This window comes from Zingiber officinale, chromosome 1B, assembly GCF_018446385.1.
Source record: "Zingiber officinale cultivar Zhangliang chromosome 1B, Zo_v1.1, whole genome shotgun sequence".
Taxonomy (NCBI): domain Eukaryota; kingdom Viridiplantae; phylum Streptophyta; class Magnoliopsida; order Zingiberales; family Zingiberaceae; genus Zingiber; species Zingiber officinale.
In genome coordinates this window covers 14,268,298-14,291,663 of record NC_055986.1, presented here as the reverse complement: position 1 = coordinate 14,291,663, position 23,366 = coordinate 14,268,298, and the positions used below count along the sequence as shown (strand labels likewise).

Sequence of the window (23,366 nt, the reverse complement as noted above, 5' to 3'; positions counted from 1 at the left end):
AGCTGGCGGAAGGCTGAGGTCCAGGTTTCTTTCCTTCGATTTCTTTTTCTTATTCTTCTTCTTTTTCTCCTCCTTTATTTTGCAAAATCATGTTTTAGACGATCTCCAATTTGTTGTAGGTTTGGTGCTATTCTTCCAACAAAGACAAGTGTTTGGAATTTTTTTTTGCTTTTTTTTTCAGTCTCTATGTTTACGAGGTCATTACCTAAAGGGCTGATTCATGATGCTTTCTTGGAGTAGATACTTCTGTTTTCGGTTGTTCTTTATTTGGTTTGTTGTTGTGGATCGTGATGAGACCAGTGGTGGGGGCTGCCATAGTCCTCACTGGTCAGTGGGAAGGCAAGGAACACAAATTTCCGGCGACGGCAACTGCTTCTGGTGGCCAGCAGACCTTCAAAGGTTTCTCCGGTGAAGTCTTGGGGAAGAAGACTGGCAACCTTGGAAACCGTGGCCAGCAAGGCAAGAGAGGTTGCATTCAAATTTTGTACCCCGAAAGTCAAAATGAACAGGGAGGGCAGTGGTTTCAAGAATGGCACGTCACCGCTGGAGCTGTGCACGGCATTTTCCAAAGTCGAGATCAGTCAAGGCACGACATTTGAAATACAAAATTTGAATTCATTCTAAGCAATTCAGTCAAGGCACGACATTTGAAATTTTGAAATTTGAATTCAGTCAAAGAAATTCAGTCAAGACACGGCATTTGCGGCATTTGAAAGTCGAAAATTGAATTCAGTCAAGGCACGTCATTTCAAATTCAAAATTTGAATTCACAATTTGTTGCTGTAAAATAGTATCAACTACTTCAATTATTACCAAAAATTTCGAAGTAATATCTATCTATTATTTCGATCCAGAACGAAGTTAAATGTAATTTAATCGATAATTACTTCAGGAATTAACGATATATGACGAAGTAATCCATTACTTCATTTTTAACCGAAGTTAAAGTAGGTATATTACTTCACAACAAATACTAAACGATGAAGTCGAAAAAGATTAATTACTTAGGTGTTTTTAAAAACCGACGAAGTTATATGCACTTTTTACTTCGTAATATGTCCGAACCCGACACCCAATACGACTTCGTTTTTTCTGGGCCTACGACTTCGGAGTTTATCCGAAGTAAAATGAATCTTTTTACTACACGCGTGTCTACTTCGGTAAAAATAGGTCTTTTACTTCAGGTAATCAACGAAGTAAAAAGTCATTTTTCACATAGTGAAGACTCCACCGGCGCCAAAGATCAAGGAAGTCGGAGTCCCAAAACGCAAGGGCAAGGAGCACGTGGTGTGTTTCCAATGCAAGCAACGGGGACACTATAGGAGTCAATGTCCAAGGGGGAGACAATCTCACAAGGACAAAAGATCAAGCACGTGTAAAGGGGGAGCGAAGGCAAACCATAAGGTATCCTCTAAGGTTCATTCTTGCACTTCTAATAAGATACATGCTAGTAGTCTTATTGCAATTGTCAAGAATGATAAGCATGATAATCATAGAAATCAACATATGTGCTTAGGTGCCAAGCATGTTAGTCTAGGTAAGGACAATGCTAGAAATGATAACACTAGGATTAACTCATCTAAGGTTAAGGAGAACCTAGGTAGAAATCCCAAATCATCTAGACATATGCCTAGAAATACCTCAAGGAATAATGATAAATTAAAACTTGAGGTATTAGAGAAGGAGAATCAAGTCTTGAGGTCAAGACTTGATACTTTGGAAAAGGCTCTTAAGAACTTAGAAAAGTCAACTCTAGGGTCTAAGGGTCAAAAACCCAAGTCAAAGGACAAGAGAGGTTTGGGTCACAAACCTAAGTCCCAAGTGGTCAAGCCCACTTATCATAATGTTCCATTCGATTATGGAACAAATTCTAGGGCTAGGAAGACCACCACCAAGGTCACAAGGGGAGTCACCCCTAGAGTTGATCTTGATGAGTCCCAAATGACCAAGGCTTTAAAGCCTAAGAGGGTCATTAGGAGGGTTGCTAGGGAAGTTATCCCTAGTGAATATTTAGTGAACCCAATGAGCTCAAATAGGTATTGGGTACCTAGGAGCATCTTCTTTACCCCATAGATGGGTTAGAGAGTGTCAACTCCGATTAGAAGGGTAGTTAACCCAACTTTGAGGAAATTGACACTCAAGGGGCATTTTCAAGGTTTTTGGGAACCTTTGAAAATGAAATGGAACAATCATTAATATTTACTCCTTGGAAGAGTAAAATGTGCCATCATGGAAAATGATGATGTCAATTTCAATTGGCACAATTTGGGAAAATCTAGAGAACTCTTGAGGAAAAATGAAACATGCCAAGATTTGAGGATAAATTTGATCTTTAAGTGGCATGAATGAATCTAGAGTTCAAGAAGTATCAAAATTAGGATTTTGGCATATTAGGGCAATCAAGGGTTAAAGCTTAAGTATTAGCTAAGGCTAAGGATACTTAGATAGGTAATCTAGGTATGTCTTATTCATGCTAAATCTTGCCATGATTGTTTGCCCTCACATGTCATGACATCATATTTAAGTTTATCTTTTGAAATGTCATGATAATGCTTAGGTTAGTTTTATGTCATGTTTATTTAAGTTTCAAACTTTATGCCATGACATCATGACATTGGCACATGCTTCTATTTATGATATTATTTCATGTCATGTCATCATCTCTTGCATTAATGATCAATTTAAATTGATTTAAGGATAGAAACACAATTTGATATTGAGATCAAATTGATGTTTAGAAAATGCATGAGAATCTAGCCTAAGATAACCTAAACCCATATCTCACATCAAAATTGACTTGGATGTGTTTGATACACCTTAGATGTGTGTGAGATATTAGGATCATGAGTTAGGATCAAGGTGCATAGTTCTTGTACCTAGATGAGACTAATTCAAGAAGGAGGATCATAGGGAAAGCTTATGTACAAGTCATGTACATTTAGCCCTAAGATTGTGGTCCTAAATTAAAGGGTTAAAAATCATTTCAAAATTGATTTGAAAAACCTTGATGAAGCCATTCTAGTGATAGCATTCATCATTGAACATTGTGATACAAAGTTTACTTAACTTTGAACTATTTCAAAGTCTTTTGAACTTTGTATCAAGATTGAAAAATGAAAGTTATTTTCATAGAAAACTATTTTTCCTTGACAGTATATGGTACGAGGAATGTATCCTCAAAATTTCACAATTTTTCGAATTTTCTAGAATTTGTTGTGAGTTTCTGAATTTCGGGAGAGAAGAAATCAGAAACCGCCTGATCTGAACTTGGGTCGGTCACTGGACCGATCCAGGGAAGGCTGGATCGGTCTGGGGACCGATCCAGAGGGGTTCTGATCGGTCCGGTGACCGATCAGGCATGCTGAATTTGCTGAATTTCGACTGTGGTCTGAAATTTCAGCTGTGGGAGTTGAGTTTCGGGTTTCTAAAGGTTTGAAACTCTCCAAGACATTGTTGGTGCAATAATCAAGGGGGAGTTGACCTTTAGGGGGAGTCTTAACTAATTGTCAAGGGGGAGTTGACTTTTAGGGGGAGTTTTTACTCCTTAAGACTTTTGAGGATTAGTGATATGAGATTGTCACTACGTTGAGTGTTGAGTTTAGTATCAAGGGAGAAATTAAGGGTTTCAATGAAAGGTATGGGACTTTCATTAGGAAGAAACTCTTGACCTTGATTCCCTCTTTTTGATGTGTGTCAAAAAGGGGGAGAGATGTCCCAAGGGGGAGAGTGTAGGTTTTGGAAGAATGTTCAAGGAAGAACATTGGAAAACCTAAGTTAGGTTATCGGGTTAACCTAACTTGATTTTGGATTTTGTCAAACATCAAAAAGGGGGAGATTGTTGGTGCAACCTTAGGTCAAGGTTGACCTGGTTGACCTGACTCGAGTTGACCTGACTCGAGTTGTGTTTTGATGTTTGACGATGTTTGACGAGAAGAGAGTTGTATTCTTGATGTTTGACAAGAATAGGTGTTTGGGAGATTGTAGGTGCAACCTTAGGTCAAGGTTGACCTGGTTGACCTGATTCGGGAAAAGTCCAAGCAGGTAGCTTGGCACGCGGAAAGTCCAAGTATGGAGACTTGGCACGGGGAAAGTCCAAACAGGGAGTTTGGCACGGGGAAAAGTCCTGGTGAGTGAAGCCAGGCAATGGGAAAGTCCTGGTGAGTGAAGCCAGGTAGTTGGAAAGTCCTGGTGAGTGAAGCCAGGTGAAAACCTTAGTAAGTGAAGCTAGGTGAAAGTCCTGGTGAGTGAATCCGGGCAAGGGAAAATCCAGATGGATCAAGGGTGATCGGACATCTGGTATTGAGAGGGTCAAGTAGGTCAAGGGAGTGACCGGATAATTGACACGAAGAGAAAAGTCCAAGTGGGTCAAATGGATTGACCGGACACTTGGTGGTGAGTCTTAGCAGGTCAAGGGAGTGACCAGATGCTAAGCATGAGATACCAATAGGCCAAGGTTGATCGGATATTGGTTTGGAAGGCGTGGAACTTGGTTTGGGCAAAATTGCTCGATCGGTCCGCATCGATCCAGATATCGTTGTGTATCCGATGCGGTGACCAATCGATAACAAATGCGCGATCATGGTTACGTGGGCTTCTTGATCGATCGGTCGGGGACCGATCGATGGAGCCTGATCGGTCCCAGACCGATCAGGAACGCTCACACGAGGTGGATCGGTCCAGGACCGATCAGATCCCTCCTGGCCTTCTGATCGGTTTGGGGATAGATCAGCACAGGACCTGATCGGTCCCCACGACCGATTAGGCAAGGCCCAGACCGATCAGGGTGAAGCCTGATCGGTCTGGATCTAGCCGTTGTGAGAAACAATGGCTAGGTTCTACGTCTTCTGTCTTCGTTGCAGGTTCTTCGCAGGCACAGGTAATATAAAGAGGTCGAGGGCTACAGGGCTGAGTCTCTCTTCTTCCTCTCCTTCTTCTAGCTTGCTGCTGCTTGCGATCTGAGCTTTGTTTGAGCTCTCCCCAGTAAGCTTCGTGTGAGCTTCCAGTCGACGGTCAGCTGCTGCTGTTGTCCGAGAAGTTGTTGCTTCACAGGCAGTCGACGAGAAGGCGAGTTAGTGTTTGTACATTGTTCTTGTCTTTCTACTTGTATTTCTTGTACTCCTTCTTGTTGTTGCAAGTTATTGTGGCGAGGTTTCTCCACCCACAAGGAGTATATATTAGCCGGTTCTCCGGGGACTCATCCACCGACGGATTGATAGGCTTCGTCCACCTTACGGACACGCCGAGGAGTAGGAGTATCATCTCCGAACCTCGTTACATCGCTGCGTCTAAGGTTTGATCATCTTCGTCTCGTTTCTATTTAGTTATTTCCGTTGCGCTAACCCTAATCGTAGGAAGAAACACGAAGATTTGGGGTCGGCTATTCACACCCCCCTCTCTAGCCGTGATCATCGGTCCTATCAACGCTATCACAAGGTTTTGTTTCTTCTTCAATGTGTTATGTAACAAAGTAATAGATGCCTCGAAGTTGGATAATGTACAAATAGAAATTGTGACGACGTTGTGTTTGTTTGAAAAGTATTTTCTATTGGGACCAAAATGTAGCTAGGGGGGGGGGGGGGGGTGAATAGCTCGTCGTTCGCTTCGTGTTCTTCGTTGCTTGTTTCTTTGATGATGTGCAGCGGAAATACAGGAAATAAACACATACAATGCTAACAAATGGATTTTACTTGGTATCCACCTCACAAGAGGTGACTAATCCAAGGATCCACACACTCACGCACCCTCTACTATGAAAACCCTCCTTTATGGTAACTACCAAAGGTGGAGAAGCCCTACAAGTTCACACTATAAGAAGAAAAGGAAAGGGAAACAAAATACAGCACAAGCTTATAAGAAAACCCTAACCCTAGCTTTCTTCTTCAGCTGTAGATCCACCTCTTGACTTGGAAAACCTCCAAGAACCTTCAAGAACTGGCGATCTGAACTTTTTGGAGAAGCTGTGGGAGCAATGTGATGATCTGAGATGAATCGGTGAAGTTCTCCGAAGGAATCAAACGCCTGCAGCTATAAACGACGCCAACGGTCGGATCCCGATCGATTGGATTGCTCCCAATCGATAGGGGAGGCTTTGGATCGATCAACTGATCGATCCAGAGTGCCTCTGTGCTCTGGTAATTTGCCTGGATCGATCGGCTGATCGAACCAGGACTTATCGCGACAAATCGCAGCTTCCCAATTGATCCACTGATCGATTGGGACCTCTGGATCGATCAGATGATCGATCCAGCAGGTTTCTTTGCGTTCGCGACTGCCTCCCAATCGATCCACTGATCGATTGGGACGAAGGCTTCTCGCGGGGATTCCCCAATTGATCGGCCGATCGATTGGGCTCCAGCCAATCGATCGGCAGATCGATCCAGCTGCTGGTTTTTACCCAAAACCAAGTCCCAAGCCCCCCAAACCAACATTCGATTAACCTTGACCTGTTGGTACATCAAACCTAGCATCCGATCACCCTTGACCAGCTAGGACTCTCTCACCAAGTGCCCGGTCAATCCCTTTGACCCACTTGGACTTTTCTCTTCTTGCCAAGTATCCGGTCAATCCCTTTGACCTACTTGGACTTTTCTTCCTTGTGCCAAGTATCCGGTCAATCCCTTTGACCTACTTGGACTTTCACTAAATGTCTGGTCAACATTGACCCATCTGGATTTCCCTTGCCTGGCTTCAGTCACCAGGACTTTCACACTGCCTAGCTTCACTCACTAGGACTTCTAATCTGCCTAGCTTCACTCACTAGGACTTCCAATCTGCCTAGCTTCACTAACTAGGACTTCTCTTCTGTCTGGCTTCACTCACCAGGACTTTCATACTGCCTAGCTTCACTCACTAGGACTTCCAATCTGCCTAGCTTCATGCACTAGGACTTCTCTTCTGACTGGCTTTACTCACCAGAACTTTCATACTGCCTAGCTTCACTCACTAGGACTTCCAATCTGCCTAGCTTCACTCACTAGGACTTCTCTTCTGCCTGGCTTCACTCACCAGGACTTTCATACTGCCTAGCTTCACTCACTAGGACTTTCAATCTGCCTAGCTTCACTCACTAGGACTTCTCTTCTGCCTGGCTTCACTCACCAGGACTTTCATACTGCCTAGCTTCACTCACTAGGACTTCCAATCTGCCTAGCTTCACTCACTAGGATTTTCTTCTACCTGGCTTCACTGACCAGGACTTTCCAGTCAGGTATCCGGTCATCCTTTGACCTACTTGACTTTCCTTCACATCTCAACTGGTCAACCTTGACCAAACGGGAATTGTATCAACAATCTCCCCAAATGAACAACTGCACCTGCATTGTCCATATCATCTAAACCCAATATATTATCAAACATCGAAACCCAAACCAAGACTCAAGCTTGGTCAACCAGGTCAACCTTGACCTAAAGGATATTGCACCAACAATCTCCCCCTTTTTGATGTTTGACAATACCACATGTTAAGTTAGGAAATTAGGCTAATCCCATAGCCTCAACTCCCTTTATGCCAATATTTGAATGATGGTTCCCTTCATTCTTCTCCTTTTCTAAAGGGCAAACTCCCCCTTTAGGTACTAAAGGCCTAACTTAACCATGCATTCTCCCCCTATTGGCACACATCATAAACATGCCCCCATCTATGGGCACACATTAACCACAACCTCTCCCCCTGAAGAGTTGCTTATCGTTGTTCACAACTTCACTCGTTGTGATCAATACGATAATGAAGAACACATACCCTTCATTATCATCAATGCTCACCCTTGAGCATTAACCACCTGAATAACCCAAATGAAGGTCTCATACCCTTCATTTGTATCGAATGCTCATCCATGAGCAAACACCTCTTTAACAATGAGGATATCCACTCCCCATTAAATCCCAATGGCCAACCTTGAGCATTTTCTCTAAAAGAAGGTTAACCACCTTCCAAGGTGTATGAAAAATAATTTTCATGTCCTTAAAGAGTAGCTCCCCCTAAAGACATGGTCATACCTTCTGTCATTGCACCAACAATGACCTGGAATCCCTAAACCTTTAGGAAACCCAAATTTAGAAGTTTTGAGGTTCAAGAATTCAATATTGAAGCAAACCTCAACCTAAACTTCACTTTAATCTTCCTCAACCAATCCATCATTGTTTTCAACACGAAAACACCCTTTTTATGTATACAAATGTATTTCGAGGGGTTATAAATGGTTTCCTAGACTAAACCTAGTTTGGAATGCTAAAATCAGGCTTTCCCAGCCAAAATCAGCTTCCTCAATCGATTGGAGTTGAGTCCCAATCGATTGAACTACCTTGAATCGATCCACTGATCGATTCAGCCAGTCTGGATTGATCGACTGATCGATCTAGCGAGCTTTTGCTCACGAGATTTGCCTTCTCAATCAATCGCCCGATCGATTTAGGCACTCCAATCGATCAGATGATCGATTGGAGTTCTGATAGTTGCTGAAATTCCATTTCAGTCAACTTCAGAAACCCCTAGAAAATTTTACAAAAATCCAAAAATTATGAAAATTGTGTAGACATTATTTAAGGCATATATTATCATGGAAAAATAATTTTGTAAGAAAATAATTCATATTTTCTAAGATTAACACAAACTAGAGAACTTGCAAAAACTTTAGTGTTTTCTTCTAGTTTGTGCTCAACTATTCAATGATGATCACTATCAAAAGATAGTCTTCATCAAGGTTTTCCAAAAATATTTTAAAATGATTTTCAAAACCAATATCCTACCATGTTCCTTGGGCTTAATGCACACGACTTATTCATTAGCTTTCCCAATGATGGGAACACACATACCTATGTGTTTTGATGAACTTAAAACTCAAAAGAATGCACTACATCAACATCTTAAGTTTTGTTCATCATCCTAACTTCTCACTTGTATCTAATGTGCACTAAAACACATACAATGTCCCTTATGGGTCTTTGTGAGATGTAAAGTTTGGTTTTGCCCTAGTCTAGGGATCATGCATATCTATCTAGACATTTTTGAATAATAGACATCCACCAAGGATGTCATTTGTTGATATTACTTGTTGATAAATGTCATTTGTCCTTAATTTTAAAGAAATAAATATAATTCATGATAATGTTATGGCATACATCAAAAAGAAATATTTTTCAAAAGAATATTTCCTATAACTACATGATGTATGTATGTCATGACATGCTATTTTTGTGTTTTTCGTAATAAAATATGAATGCAAAAATCAACATGATGTCATGGCATATAATGAGCAAGAAATCATGGCAAATTAGCATAAATAAAATACCTAGATTACCTATCTAAGTAACCTTAACCCTTAGCTAATTTTAAATCTAACCTAAATTGCCCAAAGCACTTCAAGAAAATGCCAAAGTCTGAATTGGCATTTCTAATTCTCTTGATTAATTTATGCCAATTGAAACTAATCATATTCCTCAAGTGTTGGCATATTTCATTTTTTCACAAGAGTAGCACTTTAAATTAAGGCCCGGATTGCCTTTAATCTCTTAAGAGCATACCAAACTCCCAACTTGGTAGTTCTTATGATTTTCCTAAATTGTGCCAATTAAGATTAAAATCACTATTTCCAAAATTAGGCACATTTTACTCTTCCAAGGAGTAAATGATATATCTATTTCATTTTCAAAGATTAATAATGACCTTGAAAATGCTCCTTGAGTGTCAACTTCTTCATGAGTAGGTTAACTACCCTTTCACTTAGAGTTGACACTCTCTAACCCATCTATGGGGTAGAGAAGATGCTCCTAGGAACCCAAAACCTATTGGTGCTCCTTAGATGCTCTAGGTACTCACTAGGGATAACTTCCCTAGACACCTTCCTAGTGACCTTCTTTGGCTTCTTAGAAGCCTTGGTCACATTTTCTAGGTCAACCCTAGGGATTGCTTCCCTTGTGACCTTTTTTGTGACATTCTTGGACTTCTTAGAAGTCTTAGTCACATTTGTTGCAAAAATACTCTTAGGGATGACCTCCCTAGTATTTTTGGCTTGACCACTAGACCTAGGGTTTGTTCCATAACTATATGGAACTCTATGATAAGTAGGTACATCCCTTTTGGTTTTAGGTTTGTATCCCAAACCTCTATGGCCCTTGGATGACCCTTGTTGTCCTAAACCTAGATTTTGCTAATTTTTCCCTTTAAGGATATTTTTCATCCTTTTTAGGGTCTTTTCTAGTTTGTCAAGTCTTAACCTCAAGACTTGATTCTCCATCACTAAGTCCTTAGTTTTTGGTTTTCCATTAAGTCCATGAGCATTTTGGTTTCTAGGCTTGTAGCTAAATTCCTTAGTGTTATTTCCTAGACTTTTACCTACCTTCCTAGACCTAGGTTTGGTAGTCTTAGCATGGAGAGCCACATGATTTTCTTTAATAACATCATGCTCTCTATTCTTATGGTAAATAGCATTAAAGTGATATAATTTAGAACTAGCATGCTTTTTACCATTATTTAAAGGGGTAGGCTCAATAAAAGTTACCTTTCTTTTTACCCTGGAGGCTCCCCCTTGAGTTGAGCTTCCTCCTTGAGCCTTGACCGCTTTCTTCCGCTTGGGACATTGACTCCGATAATGTCCCTTTTGATTGCAAGAGAAGCACACAATGTGCTCCTTGTTCTTCTTGGTTCTAGGAGCGGTCTCTTTGAACTTCTCCTTGCCCTTAGGTGCCACTTGACCCTTCTTCTTGGCCAATTTAGGGCATTTACTTTTGTAATGCCCTTTTTCCCTACACTCAAAATATATAATATGATTTTTATTTTTAAATGAACTATTTATACCTTCTTGTGTAGGGGTGGCTTCTTCTCCTTTGGATCCTGATGTGGAGGCTTCCTCTTGATCCGATGATGATTCTCCTCCAATAGATATGACTTGATTTGTAGAGGTGGAAGCTTCTTCATCCTCTTCTCTTCTTGACCCGGATGTGGAGACTTCTCCTTCTTTTTGATCCGATGTCACCAAAAGTTGCTCCCCCTCAATCCTAGAGGTGAAGACTTCTTCATCTTCATCTTGTACATGAAACAAGGAGTATGCTCCCTCCTTGCCCTCTTCATTGCATCCCTTTGAAGATGAAGCTTCTTCTTGGACTTCTTCTTCGGAAGTTGAGCATCTCTCAACTTTGGAGTCCTCCTCTTGGTCTTGCTCCAATGAGTCGCCCTCTTTGGATTCCTCTTGATTCGGTATAGCGGAGGGTTCTTCATGGAGCTTAGCCAACTTGCTCCAAAGCTCTTTGGCATCTTCATATTTTCCAATTTTGCATAGAATTGTGCTAGGTAATAAATTAACCAATAGTTTGGTTACCTTGTCATTTGCTTCACACCTTTGGACTTGCTCCGGGCTCCATTTGCTTTTCTTGAGGACTTTGCCCTTGGAGTTCGTTGGAGCTTCGAAGCCTTCCATAAGAGCAAACCATTGTTCTATCTCCACCATTAAGAAGTTTTCGATCCTTGATTTCCAAAGATCGAAGCTTGTAGATGTGTACGGTGGAGCCACCCTTGTGTCAAAACCAAGTCCATCTTGGAATTGCATCTTGAAGTTGAGCTTCTTGAATTTTTGACTTTGATGAATTTGCTCCAACTTCTTCACCCTCTAGCTCTTCTTGTTATGTTTGCCCCTTCCGGCGATGATTCCAGTGAAGAGCGGCCTTGCTCTGATACCACTTGTTGGGACCAAAATGTAGCTAGACGGGGGGGGGGGTGAATAGCTCGTCGTGTTCTTCGTTGCTTGTTTCTTTGATGATGTGCAGCGGAAATACAAAAAACAAACACATACAATGCTAACAAATGGATTTTACTTGATATCCAACTCACAAGAGGTGACTAATCCAAGGATCCACACACTCACGCACCCTCCACTATGAAAACCCTCCTTTATGGTAACTACCAAAGGTGGAGAAGCCCTACAAGTTCACACTACAAGAAGAAAAGGAAAGGGAAACAAAATACAGCACAAGCTTACAAGAAAACTCTAACCCTAGCTTTCTTCTTCAGCTGTAGATCCGCCTCTTAACTTGGAAAACCTCCAAGAACCATCAAGAACTGGCGATCTGAACTTTTTGGAGAAGCTGTGGGAGCACTGTGATGATCTGAGATGAATCGGTGAAGTTCTCCAAAGGAATCGAACGCCTGTAGCTATAAACGACGCCAACGGTCGGATCCCGATCGATTAGATTGCTCCCAATCGATCGAGGAGGATTTGGATCGATCAACTGATCGATCCAGAGAGCCTCTGTGCTCTGGGAATTTGCCTGAATCGATCGGCTGATCGATCCAGGACTTATCGCGACAAATCGCAGCTTCCCAATCGATCCACTGATCAATTGGGACCTCTGGATCGATCAAATGATCGATCCAGCAGGCTTCTTTGCGTTCGCGACTGCCTCCCAATCGATCCACTGATTGATTGGGATGAAGGCTTCTCGCGGGGACTCCCCAATTGATCGGCCGATCGATTGGGCTCCAGCCAATCGATCGGCTGATCGATCCAGCTGCTGGTTTTTGCCCAAAACCAAGTCCCAAGCCCCCCAAACCAATATCCGATCAACCTTGACCTGTTGGTACATCAAACCTAGCATCCGGTCACCCTTGACCAGCTAGGACTCTCTCACCAAGTGTCCGGTCAATCCCTTTGACCCACTTGGACTTTTCTCTTCTTGCCAAGTATCCGGTCAATCCCTTTGACCTACTTGGATTTTTCTTTCTTGTGCCAAGTATCCAGTCAATCCCTTTGAACTACTTGGACTTTCACCAAATGTCTGGTCAACCTTGACCCATCTGGATTTTCCTTGCCTGGCTTCACTCACCAGGACTTTCACACTGCCTAGCTTCACTCACTAGGACTTCCAATCTGCCTAGCTTCACTCACTAGGACTTCCAATCTGCCTAGCTTCACTCACTAGGACTTCTCTTCTGCTTGACTTCACTCATCAGGACTTTCATACTGCCTAGCTTCACTCACTAGGACTTCCAATCTGCCTAGCTTCACTCACTAGGACTTCTCTTCTGCCTGGCTTCACTCACCAGAACTTTCATACTGCCTAGCTTCACTCACTAGGACTTCCAATCTGCCTAGCTTCACTCACTAAGACTTCTCTTCTGCCTGGCTTCACTCACCAGGACTTTCATACTGCCTAGCTTCACTCACTAGGACTTCCAATCTGCCTAGCTTCACTCACTAGGACTTTCTTCTGCCTGGCTTCACTCACCAGGACTTTCCAGTCAGGTATCCGGTCATCCTTTTACCTACTTGACTTTCCTTCACATCTCAACTGGTCAACCTTGACCAAACGGGAATTGTATCAACAATCTCCCCAAATGAACAACTGCACCTGCATTGTCCATATCATCTAAACTCAATATATTGTCAAACATCGAAACACAAACCAAGACTCAAGCTTAGTCAACCAGGTCAACCTTGACCTAAAGGATATTGCACCAACAATATTGATCCTGTCCGAAACAGAAGTCAACAGACGCTGGGCATGTGGCGCTCTTCGGCTCGCTGATGTAGACCTCCCACTGGTGGCGCGACGCTCCGGCTAGCCTGCACAGAAGTCGAGCCGGGAAGGGGTTCCCGGCGGCGACCCTCCGACGCTCAAGTCAGGTAAGCTACGATGAACGAAGTGGCTTCCAAAGTCTCTGAATGCGTACCTCCGGCGAAATCTGAGGCTCTTTATATAGAGTTGTGAAGGGTTAGGGCACGCATACCGAGGTGCATATGTGTCCTCTGTCCTTTCCTCGGTATATAGTTGTCAGAAAGCTCACCTGACCCATACCGCTACAGTCAAATCATGTCCTCGATGGGACAGCAGAATCCCCTATCACAAGATTTGGAGCATGGCCTACACGTAAAACATACCTGCTGTCAGAAAAAGACCTCCCTTGTCCTTTTCCCCTTTGCTTCAGATCTAGCGTCCGGGCGGACAACTCCCTCAACATCCGGCCGGACATCCGCAGTGGTTTACTTGTGCTTTGTGGAGACTAATAAACAGGGGTGCTTTATGACTGTGGTCGGTCAAAAGGTCAGCTCGGTCCATGACCTTTTTAACTGAGCGTCGGAACCCCGATTTGACAGGGTGCCTTCCAACCATAAGTGCGAGCCGGCCAGACCCGTCCGGGTATTCGATTCCATCAGCCCGGCCTTCTATGGTCGTCCGTCCGGTCGGACCACACTCCTCCCGGATGGGCGGCTACTCCGGTGAATTCCACTCGGCGTTGACATTGCAAGAGAGAGGGGGGGCCCGCTCTTACCACCGGATCACTTGCCTCCCTTTCAAGTCTAGTCGAAGGAGGCGAATAGTCCGACTGACTGGACTGTGAGTCTAGCCGAACGGCTCCTCCATGCTAATACTCTCCGCTCGGTCAGCCGAGGAAATATCCTTGAATGAATCAACGATGGCCTTCACCGGATCTCCTCGCGTTCTGCGCCAATCTTCGACATCAAGGTCGATCATACCTTCATTAAATGCTCCGAATGATTGACTGCCATGTGGAGCAATGCCACCAGAGTACGGAGGCGGTTGCATGATATTTTGATGTGATCGAAGCAATTCGAAATAAACGGCTAGATGTATGCTTTGATTCCCGTGACCTGGATCCGACGGTGGAGGCCGCCCGGCCCTCACCCTAAAAACTCTTCGTTTCCTTCTCACCTTCACACGCCCCCATTACCTCTGCTGCTGCTCTCTGCGCTTTGGAGCTCCGGCGATCTGGTCGCTGCCCCCTGACGCTCTCCGGCGCCTTTCCCCGATCCATCTCCCCTCAGTAAGGTTTTAGGTCTTTCCTCTTCCTTTCCGGTATCTAATTCGCCTTTCTTCCCCTAGCTTCAGTCTTTGAAATTCCCTTTCTTCGTCTTTGGAACTTCCTTTTTTGATTTCCCCTATCCGGATCATGGCCAGTTCCTCTCATCCCGAAGAACAATCCTTAGGCCCATGGTATACTACCATGCGATCCCGTTTCGAACAACGGGATTTTGATATTCTGGCTGACAATTTTGAAATCCCCGAGGATATCGAAGTTCGTCTAGCTGTTCCCGCCGCTCGGCCACACAGACCGCCGCGTGGTGGTTTCTGTGTCTTTCGCGACCAATTTACCGCCGGTCTGCGGTTCCCCGTGCATCCCTTTATAGCAGACGTCTGTAATTATTTTGGCGTGCCGCTCGGAAGTTTAGTACCAAATACCTTCCGTCTCCTCTGCGGCGTTGTCGTTTTGTTCAAGATTCACAACATTCCCCTCCGACCGGAGGTCTTCTTTTATTTCTATTATCCTAAGCAAGCCGAGCCGGGCACCTTTATGTTCCAAGCTCGGCCCGGTCTGGTCTTCTTCAATAAACTACCCACTTCCAATAAACACTGGAAGGACTATTATTTCTATATTCGCATGCCCGGTCAGCCCAACTTTCCGACCCAGTGGCAGGTCAATCTACCTCCTACTCCCGAGTTGAAGAAATTCAAGACCCGACCGGATTATCTTCACGCCGCAAATGTATCTTGACATCAACAAACTTCTCCACGAGGGAGTGATGTACATTTTTGGGCTAAGTCCTATACGGACCCCACTTCCGACCGGCTTCGGTAAGAATTTTGCTTGGGCGCTTGCTTTAATTGCTAACTGATTTCTTCTCCTTTTCATGTAGCTGACATCGTCATGGACTCGGTGATGGCCGGCCAAAGAAATGGAGGCGCTGGGTATTCAGCCGGTCGGTTCTCACGAAGGAGAAAGCGGCACCCAGGCTGAATCGGCCGCTCCGACCTCTCAACGGCAGGTAGCCAGCGGAGCTACCCCCTCCAGGGAACCAACGGCCCCAGAGGAAGGGTCCGTTCGGGAGGAGGAACAGCCACTGCAAAAGAGACGTCGGGTGGAGACTCCGCTACGCTCGGCTACCTCCGCGGTCCAACCTTCCGACCGGGCCGCCGTGGCTGCTAAAGGCAAGGCGCCTGTACCCGAGACCATCTCGTCCGACCGGACTCCTTCTGACTGGGACGAGCTGCCTACTCCAGTCGAGGCCACTCCGGTCGACACTCTCCCCCCTGCTAGCCGTTCAGTCCAACGCTCAACCATCCATTCGCGAATTTCTGCGCCAGCTTCTGATCCCGGTCGGGCTATCTCTGGTCATGGCCGCACGGTACGAGTTACTCTTCATCTTCCAACTGAAGAGTTGCTACCAGAAGCCGACCGGCCCACCGCGCCCGAGCACACCATTACTTTGAAAGGGCCCCTCGCCGAGATGTGGGCCGACGCTCGGGCGCGAGTAGCACTGATCCACGGGGGTAAGTTTGTTGTTTTTAAAGTTTTTCCTGAATATTTCCGCTCGGCTTTTAACAACTGCGCCTTGTTTCAGAGATGGGTGGAAGAGATATCATTGCCAGCCGCTGGCTATGGCGGACGAGGAGATAAGGCAACTGCGGGTGGCGGGCGGCCGGGCGGCTCCCAAGGCCCTTCCTACTCCGAGCTGCAAAAAGAACTAAAGAAAGCTCAAACTCTGCTGGCTGCTGAGCAGAAGAAAACAGTGACCGGGCCCACGCCCTAGTCGAGTCCGAGCGAAGATAACTCTGGCCACCACTCGGAAGAACACAGCCATCTCCGATCTGGAGAAGAAAAACGTGGAGGCCCGGGGCTTGGAGTTGAGGATAAAGGAGCCGACGGAGAAGCTTGGCCGGGAGAAGGCAGGCCGCTCGGCCGATGCGGAGAAGATTGAACGTCTGAATGAGGCCCTCGCCTTCAAAGAATACCAGGATGCCGAGCCGGGCCGAGTCGCCGCTTTCCGACAAAGCCACATCCGATCGCCCGAGTTCTCGGAGAAAATTTGCGAGCGGATGTACTCGGCTTTCGACTTGGCCATTAAGGCCACTGTGACCTACCTGAAGTCGAAGGGCCTTCTTTCGGATTCCACCAATATTCCGGCCGGCGATCAGGTGGAGCTCCTCAACAACATTCCGAGGGACCTCTACGACTACATCGAGTAATTCTTGTAATATCGTCGCTCGGACGAACATTAACCTTTTTGTACTTAGGCCACTCGGCCTAAGGTTTTAATTTTAATGAAATGCTTTGTTTTCGTGTGTTCGACCTTTTTGCACTGTCCCCTTGCTAATACTTGTGTTGTCCGCTCGTCTGCTATCATTGTTTTCCCCAGCCCTTCCATTCGGCCGCATATCATTCTGTGTTGCTAGTAAGAATCGCTCGTCATAAGCCGATCAGAACCTATATACCTCGAGCCTGAGCGGAACTTAGCGTCGGTCTCTCGATATTTAACGTCGGAGCTCGACGGCATGGATATTTATAGCCGGACGACGCGGCTCTCGATCTTTAACGACGGAGCTCGTCGGTTCGTCCGCTCGGATTATTTATAGACGCCGGCTCGTCTCTCGATCTTTAACGACGGGGCTCGTCGGTTCGTCCGCTCGGATATTTATAGCCGGACGGCGCGGCTCTCGATCTTTAACGACGGAGCTCGTCGGCGCAGATATTTATAGCCGGACGGCGCGGCTCTCGATCTTTAACGACGGAGCTCGTCGGCGCGGATATTTATAGCCGGACGGCGCGGCTCTCGATCTTTAACGACGGAGCTCGTCGGCGCGGATATTTATAGTCGGACGGCGCGGCTCTCGATCTTTAACCACGGAGCTCGTCGGCGCGGATATTTATAGCCGGACGGCGCGGCTCTCGATCTTTAACGACGGAGCTCGTCGGCGCGGATATTTATAGCCGGACGGCGCGGCTCTCGATCTTTAACGACGAAGCTCGTCGGCGAGGATATTTATAGTCGGACGGCGCGGCTCTCGATCTTTAACGACGGAGCTCGTCGGCGCGGATATTTATAGCCGGACGGCGCGGCTCTCGATCTTTAACGACGGAGCTCGTCGGCGCGGATATTTATAGCCGGACGGCGCGGCTCTCGATCTTTAACGACGGAGCTCGTCGGCGCGGATATTTATAGCCGGACGGCGCGGCTCTCGATCTTTAACGACGGAGCTCGTCGGCGCGGATATTTATAGCCGGACGGCGCGGCTCTCGATCTTTAACGACGGAGCTCGTCGGCGCGGATATTTATAGCCGGACGGCGCGGCTCTCGATCTTTAACGACGGAGCTCGTCGGCGCGGATATTTATAGCCGGGGCTCGTCGGTTCGTCCGCTCGGATTATTTATAGACGTCGGCGCGACTCTCGATCTTTAACGACGGAGCTCGTCGGCGCGGATATTTATAGCCGGACGGTGCGGCTCTCGATCTTTAACGACGGAGCTCGTCGGCGCGGATATTTATAGCCGGACGGCGCGGCTCTCGATCTTTAACGACGGAGCTCGTCGGCGCGGATATTTATAGCCGGACGGCGCGGCTCTACGGTTTAACGTCTGGGCTAGACGGGCTTGAAGGCTAACTCCTTACCAGGTCGAGCGACCTTGGCTTTCCTTTCCGCAGAGAATACTCAAAGTGCTTCCATCTTTCTACTTCGCTTAGCCGAACGGCTCAGGATCTGCTTCGTCGAGTACTTTGGCTCGGATAATTCCCCCCGTCCGGACGGTACGGGCCCCTTGATACTTGATGACGATGCCTTATATTTGTTTCTTTGACTTTTCATTTCTGCATTTCAAGTATTCAGTCGAAAAATGTACACAGGATGATTTACATAGGCACACCTTTCACCCTGCCCGGTAAGGCTGGAGGTGGTTCGCGTTCCACGGCCTATCTAGCTGCCGACCGTCCTCATCCTCTAGATAATACGCGCCCGAGCGGAGCTTTTCGATGACTTTGAAGGGACCTGCCCAGGGAGCTTCAAGCTTGCCGACGTCGCCGACCGGCTTGACTTTCTTCCAGACAAGGTCGCCGACCTGGAATGATCGGGGAATGACGCGCCGGTTATAGTTTTGCTTCATTCGTTGACGGTACGCCATCAACCGAACGGATGCTTTGGCACGCTCTTCGTCAACCAAATCCAGCTCCATATTCCTCCGCTCGGCGTTGCCTTCATCATAACATTGGACTCGGACGGACTCGACTCCGACTTCAACCGGAATGACCGCTTCGCCGCCGTACACCAGATGAAAGGTAACGCCCGTTCCTTCCTTAGGAGTCGTCCGGATGGCCCATAAAGCCCGCACTTCATCCGCCAACTTCCTCCCGTGGTCGAGCCGAGTCTGGAGAATTTCCGTTGGCTACTTGACGACCATTGCTTTGGGGTAAGCCACGGACGTGAAGTGTTGCTCGATGTCGTAGCTTTTGCACCAATCTTCCAGCACCTTCCTCGTGAATTGCCGCCCATTGTCGGAAACCAATCGGCGAGGGATACGAACCTACAGATGATGTGTTGCCAAATAAATTTTTTGACCATCCGTTCGGTGATCACGGCTAGTGGCTCGGCTTCACCCATTTGGAGAAATAATCGACCGCCACCAGCAAAAATTTCCTCTGCCCGTCGCCATTGGAAAGGGACCCACAATATCCATTCCCCATTGATCGAGCGGACATGAAACGGTTGATGCTTTCATCACCTCTGCCGGTCGGTGAGAGAAGTTGTGATACTTCATGGAAGGACCGAGCGGCGTCCATTTGTAAGGTCGGCCAAAAGTATCCCGCTAGCGTAATCTTCTTGGCTAGTGATCGTCCGCTCGGATGTCCTCCGCATGATCCTTGATGTACCTCACGGAGGATGTAAGCCGAATCTTCCGAGCTCACACACTTCAACAGCGGGCGAAAGCCTTCTTGTAGAGCTGATCACCGATAAGTGTGAACCGACCGCTCTCCTCCTGAAAGCTGGGATCCCGATCGGCCGGTGTGGCTTCCGAGCGGAGGAACTCTATGATGGGCGTCCTCCAATCGCTTGGAAGCGAGGCTTTCCATCCAGGTCGACATGCGATACCGGTAGTACTTTTCAATAGGTTCTTGAATGGTGACCGGCACTATAGAACTTGCTAGCTTGGCCAAGTCATCTGCTGCCTGGTTCTCCGTTCGGGGAATTTTTTGAATAAGGACCTCTCGGAAAGTGGCTTTGAGTTTTCCAAAGGCTTCAGCGTAGAGCTTAAGCCAAAAGCTGTTGATTTCAAAGGTACCAGAAAGTTGCTGAGCGGCCAACTGTGAATCCGAATAGAGAGTCACCCGACTGGCACCCACATGCCGGGTTGCCTGCAATCCGGCTATGAGGGCCTCATACTCTGCTTCATTGTTGGTGGCCTTGTAATCTAGTCGGACGGATAGGTGCATCTTTTCTTCTTGAGGTGAGAGTAGCAATATTCCGATCCCACTTCCGAGCCGAGTGGAAGACCCATCCACATATATTCTCCACAGAGCTTCCGGCTCTGGCCTCTGCACTTCGGTCACAAAATCAGCCAAGGATTGCGCTTTGATCGCCGACGGGGCTGATATTGGATGTCAAATTCACTTAGTTATGTCGTCCACTTGATGAGCCGTTCGGACGCTTCTGGATTCAACAGTGGGCTATTCGTCCGGACGATGATGGTGTGAGCCAAGAAATATGGTCGGCTAGGACCAAAGCGAAGGCCAACTTCTCGAGCCCGTGTAACGAGATTGACATCTTTCAAAATGTGGCTTAGAAAATACACGGCTGCTCTTCGCCGTTCGCCCTTGAGCACCCAGTTCTTACAACAATGATCCAGATTAAATATCTCAAGGCAGCACACCAATTACTTGATGAAGTTGTTAATGTTGAGAACTTAAGATCAGACAAAAGCCAGTGGCCATTCTTCATCCCACTGCAGCTAAGGATGCTGGTGGGGGATTGAAGATGAAGGGAAGACATCAAACTCTCAAGAAGCTGCCACTACTTCCTCTTGCGAGCTTTCACCTTCTGATTGACGGACTTCCGCTCGGTCACTATATATCCCAAGAAACGCCCCCCTTTTGCTCCGAACAAGCATTTCTGAGGATTTAGCTTGACTCCATATTTGCGTAGCGTTCGGAAGGTTTCTTCCATGTCCCTGAAGAGATCGGCAGCTCGGACGGATTTGATAAGAATGTCGTCCACATAGACTTCCAGATTACGCCCGATCTGCTCCTTGAACACCTTGTTCATCAAGCGTTGATAGGCGGCCCCGACATTCTTCAAGCCGAACGGCATCACATTATAGCAATATGTGCCGTCGGCCGTCACAAAACTAACTTTTCTTGGGTGAGCGGCACCTGATGATAGCCTTGGTATGCGTTGAGCATGCAAATCAATTCGCAGCCGGCCGTAGAGTCCACCAGCTGATCTATCCGTGGCAGAGGATAGAAGTCCTTGGGGCATGCTTTGTTTAAGTCCCGTAAGTCGATGCAGACTCTCCACTTGCCGCCCGGCTTGGAGACTAATACTACGTTAGCCAGCCAGCTCGGGAACTGCACCTCGCGTATGTGGCCGGCCTCCAGAAGTTTTCTACTTCCGCCGGATGATGGCATTCTGCGGCGCTGAAATCCCTTTTTCTCTGCTTTCTCGGCCGAGCGTCCGGTCGGACATGCAACTCATGCTGCGATAGGCTCGGCGAAATTCCGGGCAACTCATGTGTCGACCAGACGAAAACATCATGATTTCGTTGGAGGCATTGGATCAGCTCCTCCTTTTGCCCCTCCTCCAGATCAGAAGCGATAAAAGTCGTGGCCTCCGATCGAGTCGGATGGATCTGAACCTCCTTCTTTTCATCATAAATTAAAGCAGGAGGTTTCTCGGTTATGGCGTGTACCTCAGTTCGGGGCGCCTTCCGAGCGGAACAAGCTTCTGCTCGGACCATCTCTATATAGCACCGCCGAGCTGCTAGCTGATCTCCACGTACTTCTCCTACTTTGTCCTCCACGGGGAACTTTATCTTCTGGTGGAAGGTTGAGACAACCGCTCGGAATTCGCCGAGCGCCGGTCGTCCCAAAATGACGTTGTAGGACGAAGGAGAGTCTACCACCACGAAGTTTATTGCCCTGGTCCTCCTGAGCGGCTCTTCTCCCAATGAAATAGCCAGCCGAATTTGTCCGACCGGCTGAACTTCGTTGCCCGTAAACCCGTAGAGCGGGGTCGTCATGGGAAGTAGCTCGGCTTGATCAATTTGCAGCTGATCGAACGCCTTCTTGAATATGATGTTGACTGAGCTCCCTATGTCAACAAATATGCGGTGAATAGTATAATTTGCTATTACCGCTTTAATGAGCAGAGCGTCGTCGTGGGGCACTTCTACTCCTTCTAAGTCTCCGGGCCCGAAAGTGATTTCCGGTCCACTTGCCCGCTCTTGACTACAGCCGACTGCGTGGATCTGCAGCTGTCGGACGCCCGCCTTTCTGGCTCGGTTGGAGTCTCCTCCGGTCGGCCCACCAACGATAACGTTGATCTCGCCCCGGGAAGTGTTGCTCCTGTTTTCCTCTTCTCAAGTGGACGGTCGTGACCGTTCTCTAGACGCCCGGCGATTCTCCTGTCTCGGAGATCTATGCCGATCGGGTGTCTGTTGATGTCGCCTTTCGGTGCGGGCCCGGTTGGCTTCATGGGTCCTTTGTCTCCTGTCGATGGGAGGAGACCGTCGTTCGGCTCTCCTGGGAACGAGATTGGCCACGAAGGGAAGACTTTGACAATCCCTCGTGTTGTGCGTATCCGCCTGGTGGAAGGAGCAGAACATAGGGGTCCACCTCTTCTTTGGCTTGGGCCGAGCGGCAGCCACTTCTTGTACGTGTGATCTGGCGTGGGGGGATCGAATTGCTTCGGTCCTCAGTCCTCTGGGTGGCTGCTGAGCGGCGTGCTGTTTCCGCTCGGCATGAACAGGTGCACGCTCGGTTGGAGTTTCCTTTTTCCGAGCGGCTTGCGCTTCTTCCACGTTTATGTATTCGTTTGCCCGATGCAGCATGTGATCATAATCTCGGGGCGGCTTTCGGATGAGCGACCGGAAGAAGTCCCCATCCACAAGGCCTTGTGTGAAGGCATTCATCATCGTCTCTGATGTGGCCGTTGGGATATCCATCGCCACTTGGTTGAATCGCTGGATGTAAGCTCGAAGCGATTCTCTCGGCTCTTGCTTGATGGCAAACAAGCTGACACTTGTCTTCTGATAACGCCGACTGCTGGCGAAGTGGTGGAGGAAGGCCGTTCAGAAGTCCTTGAAGCTAGTGATGGATCCGTCCGGCAACCTCCGAAACCACCGTTGAGCCGATCCCGAGAGAGTGGTAAGAAAGACTCGGCACTTTACTCAATCTGTATACTGATGGAGCGTAGCTGTGTTATCGAACTTACCCAGATGATCATCCGGGTCCGTTGTTCCGTTGTACTCGCCGATCGTCGGAGCCACGTAGTGCTTGAGAAGAGGGTCTCGTAGAATAGCCTCCGAAAATTGGCGATTGATCCGCTCGGGAGATGAGTCCGCCCGGGGAGCTTTCCCTTTTCTGTCATCCCGCCT

General features: G+C 47.0%; 1 protein-coding gene across 1 annotated transcript in view; it reads right to left on the bottom strand.

Moving 5' to 3' along the window:
- Nucleotides 1-754: 754 nt before the first annotated feature.
- The window catches only part of LOC122029266 (brain acid soluble protein 1-like), a 29,109-nt gene continuing 6,497 nt past the window's right edge, over nt 755-23,366 (bottom strand). Inside the window, exon 2 of the mRNA XM_042588224.1 lies at nt 755-780. Coding sequence (XP_042444158.1) covers nt 755-780 — 26 coding nt within the window. The remainder of the gene's footprint in view (nt 781-23,366) is intronic.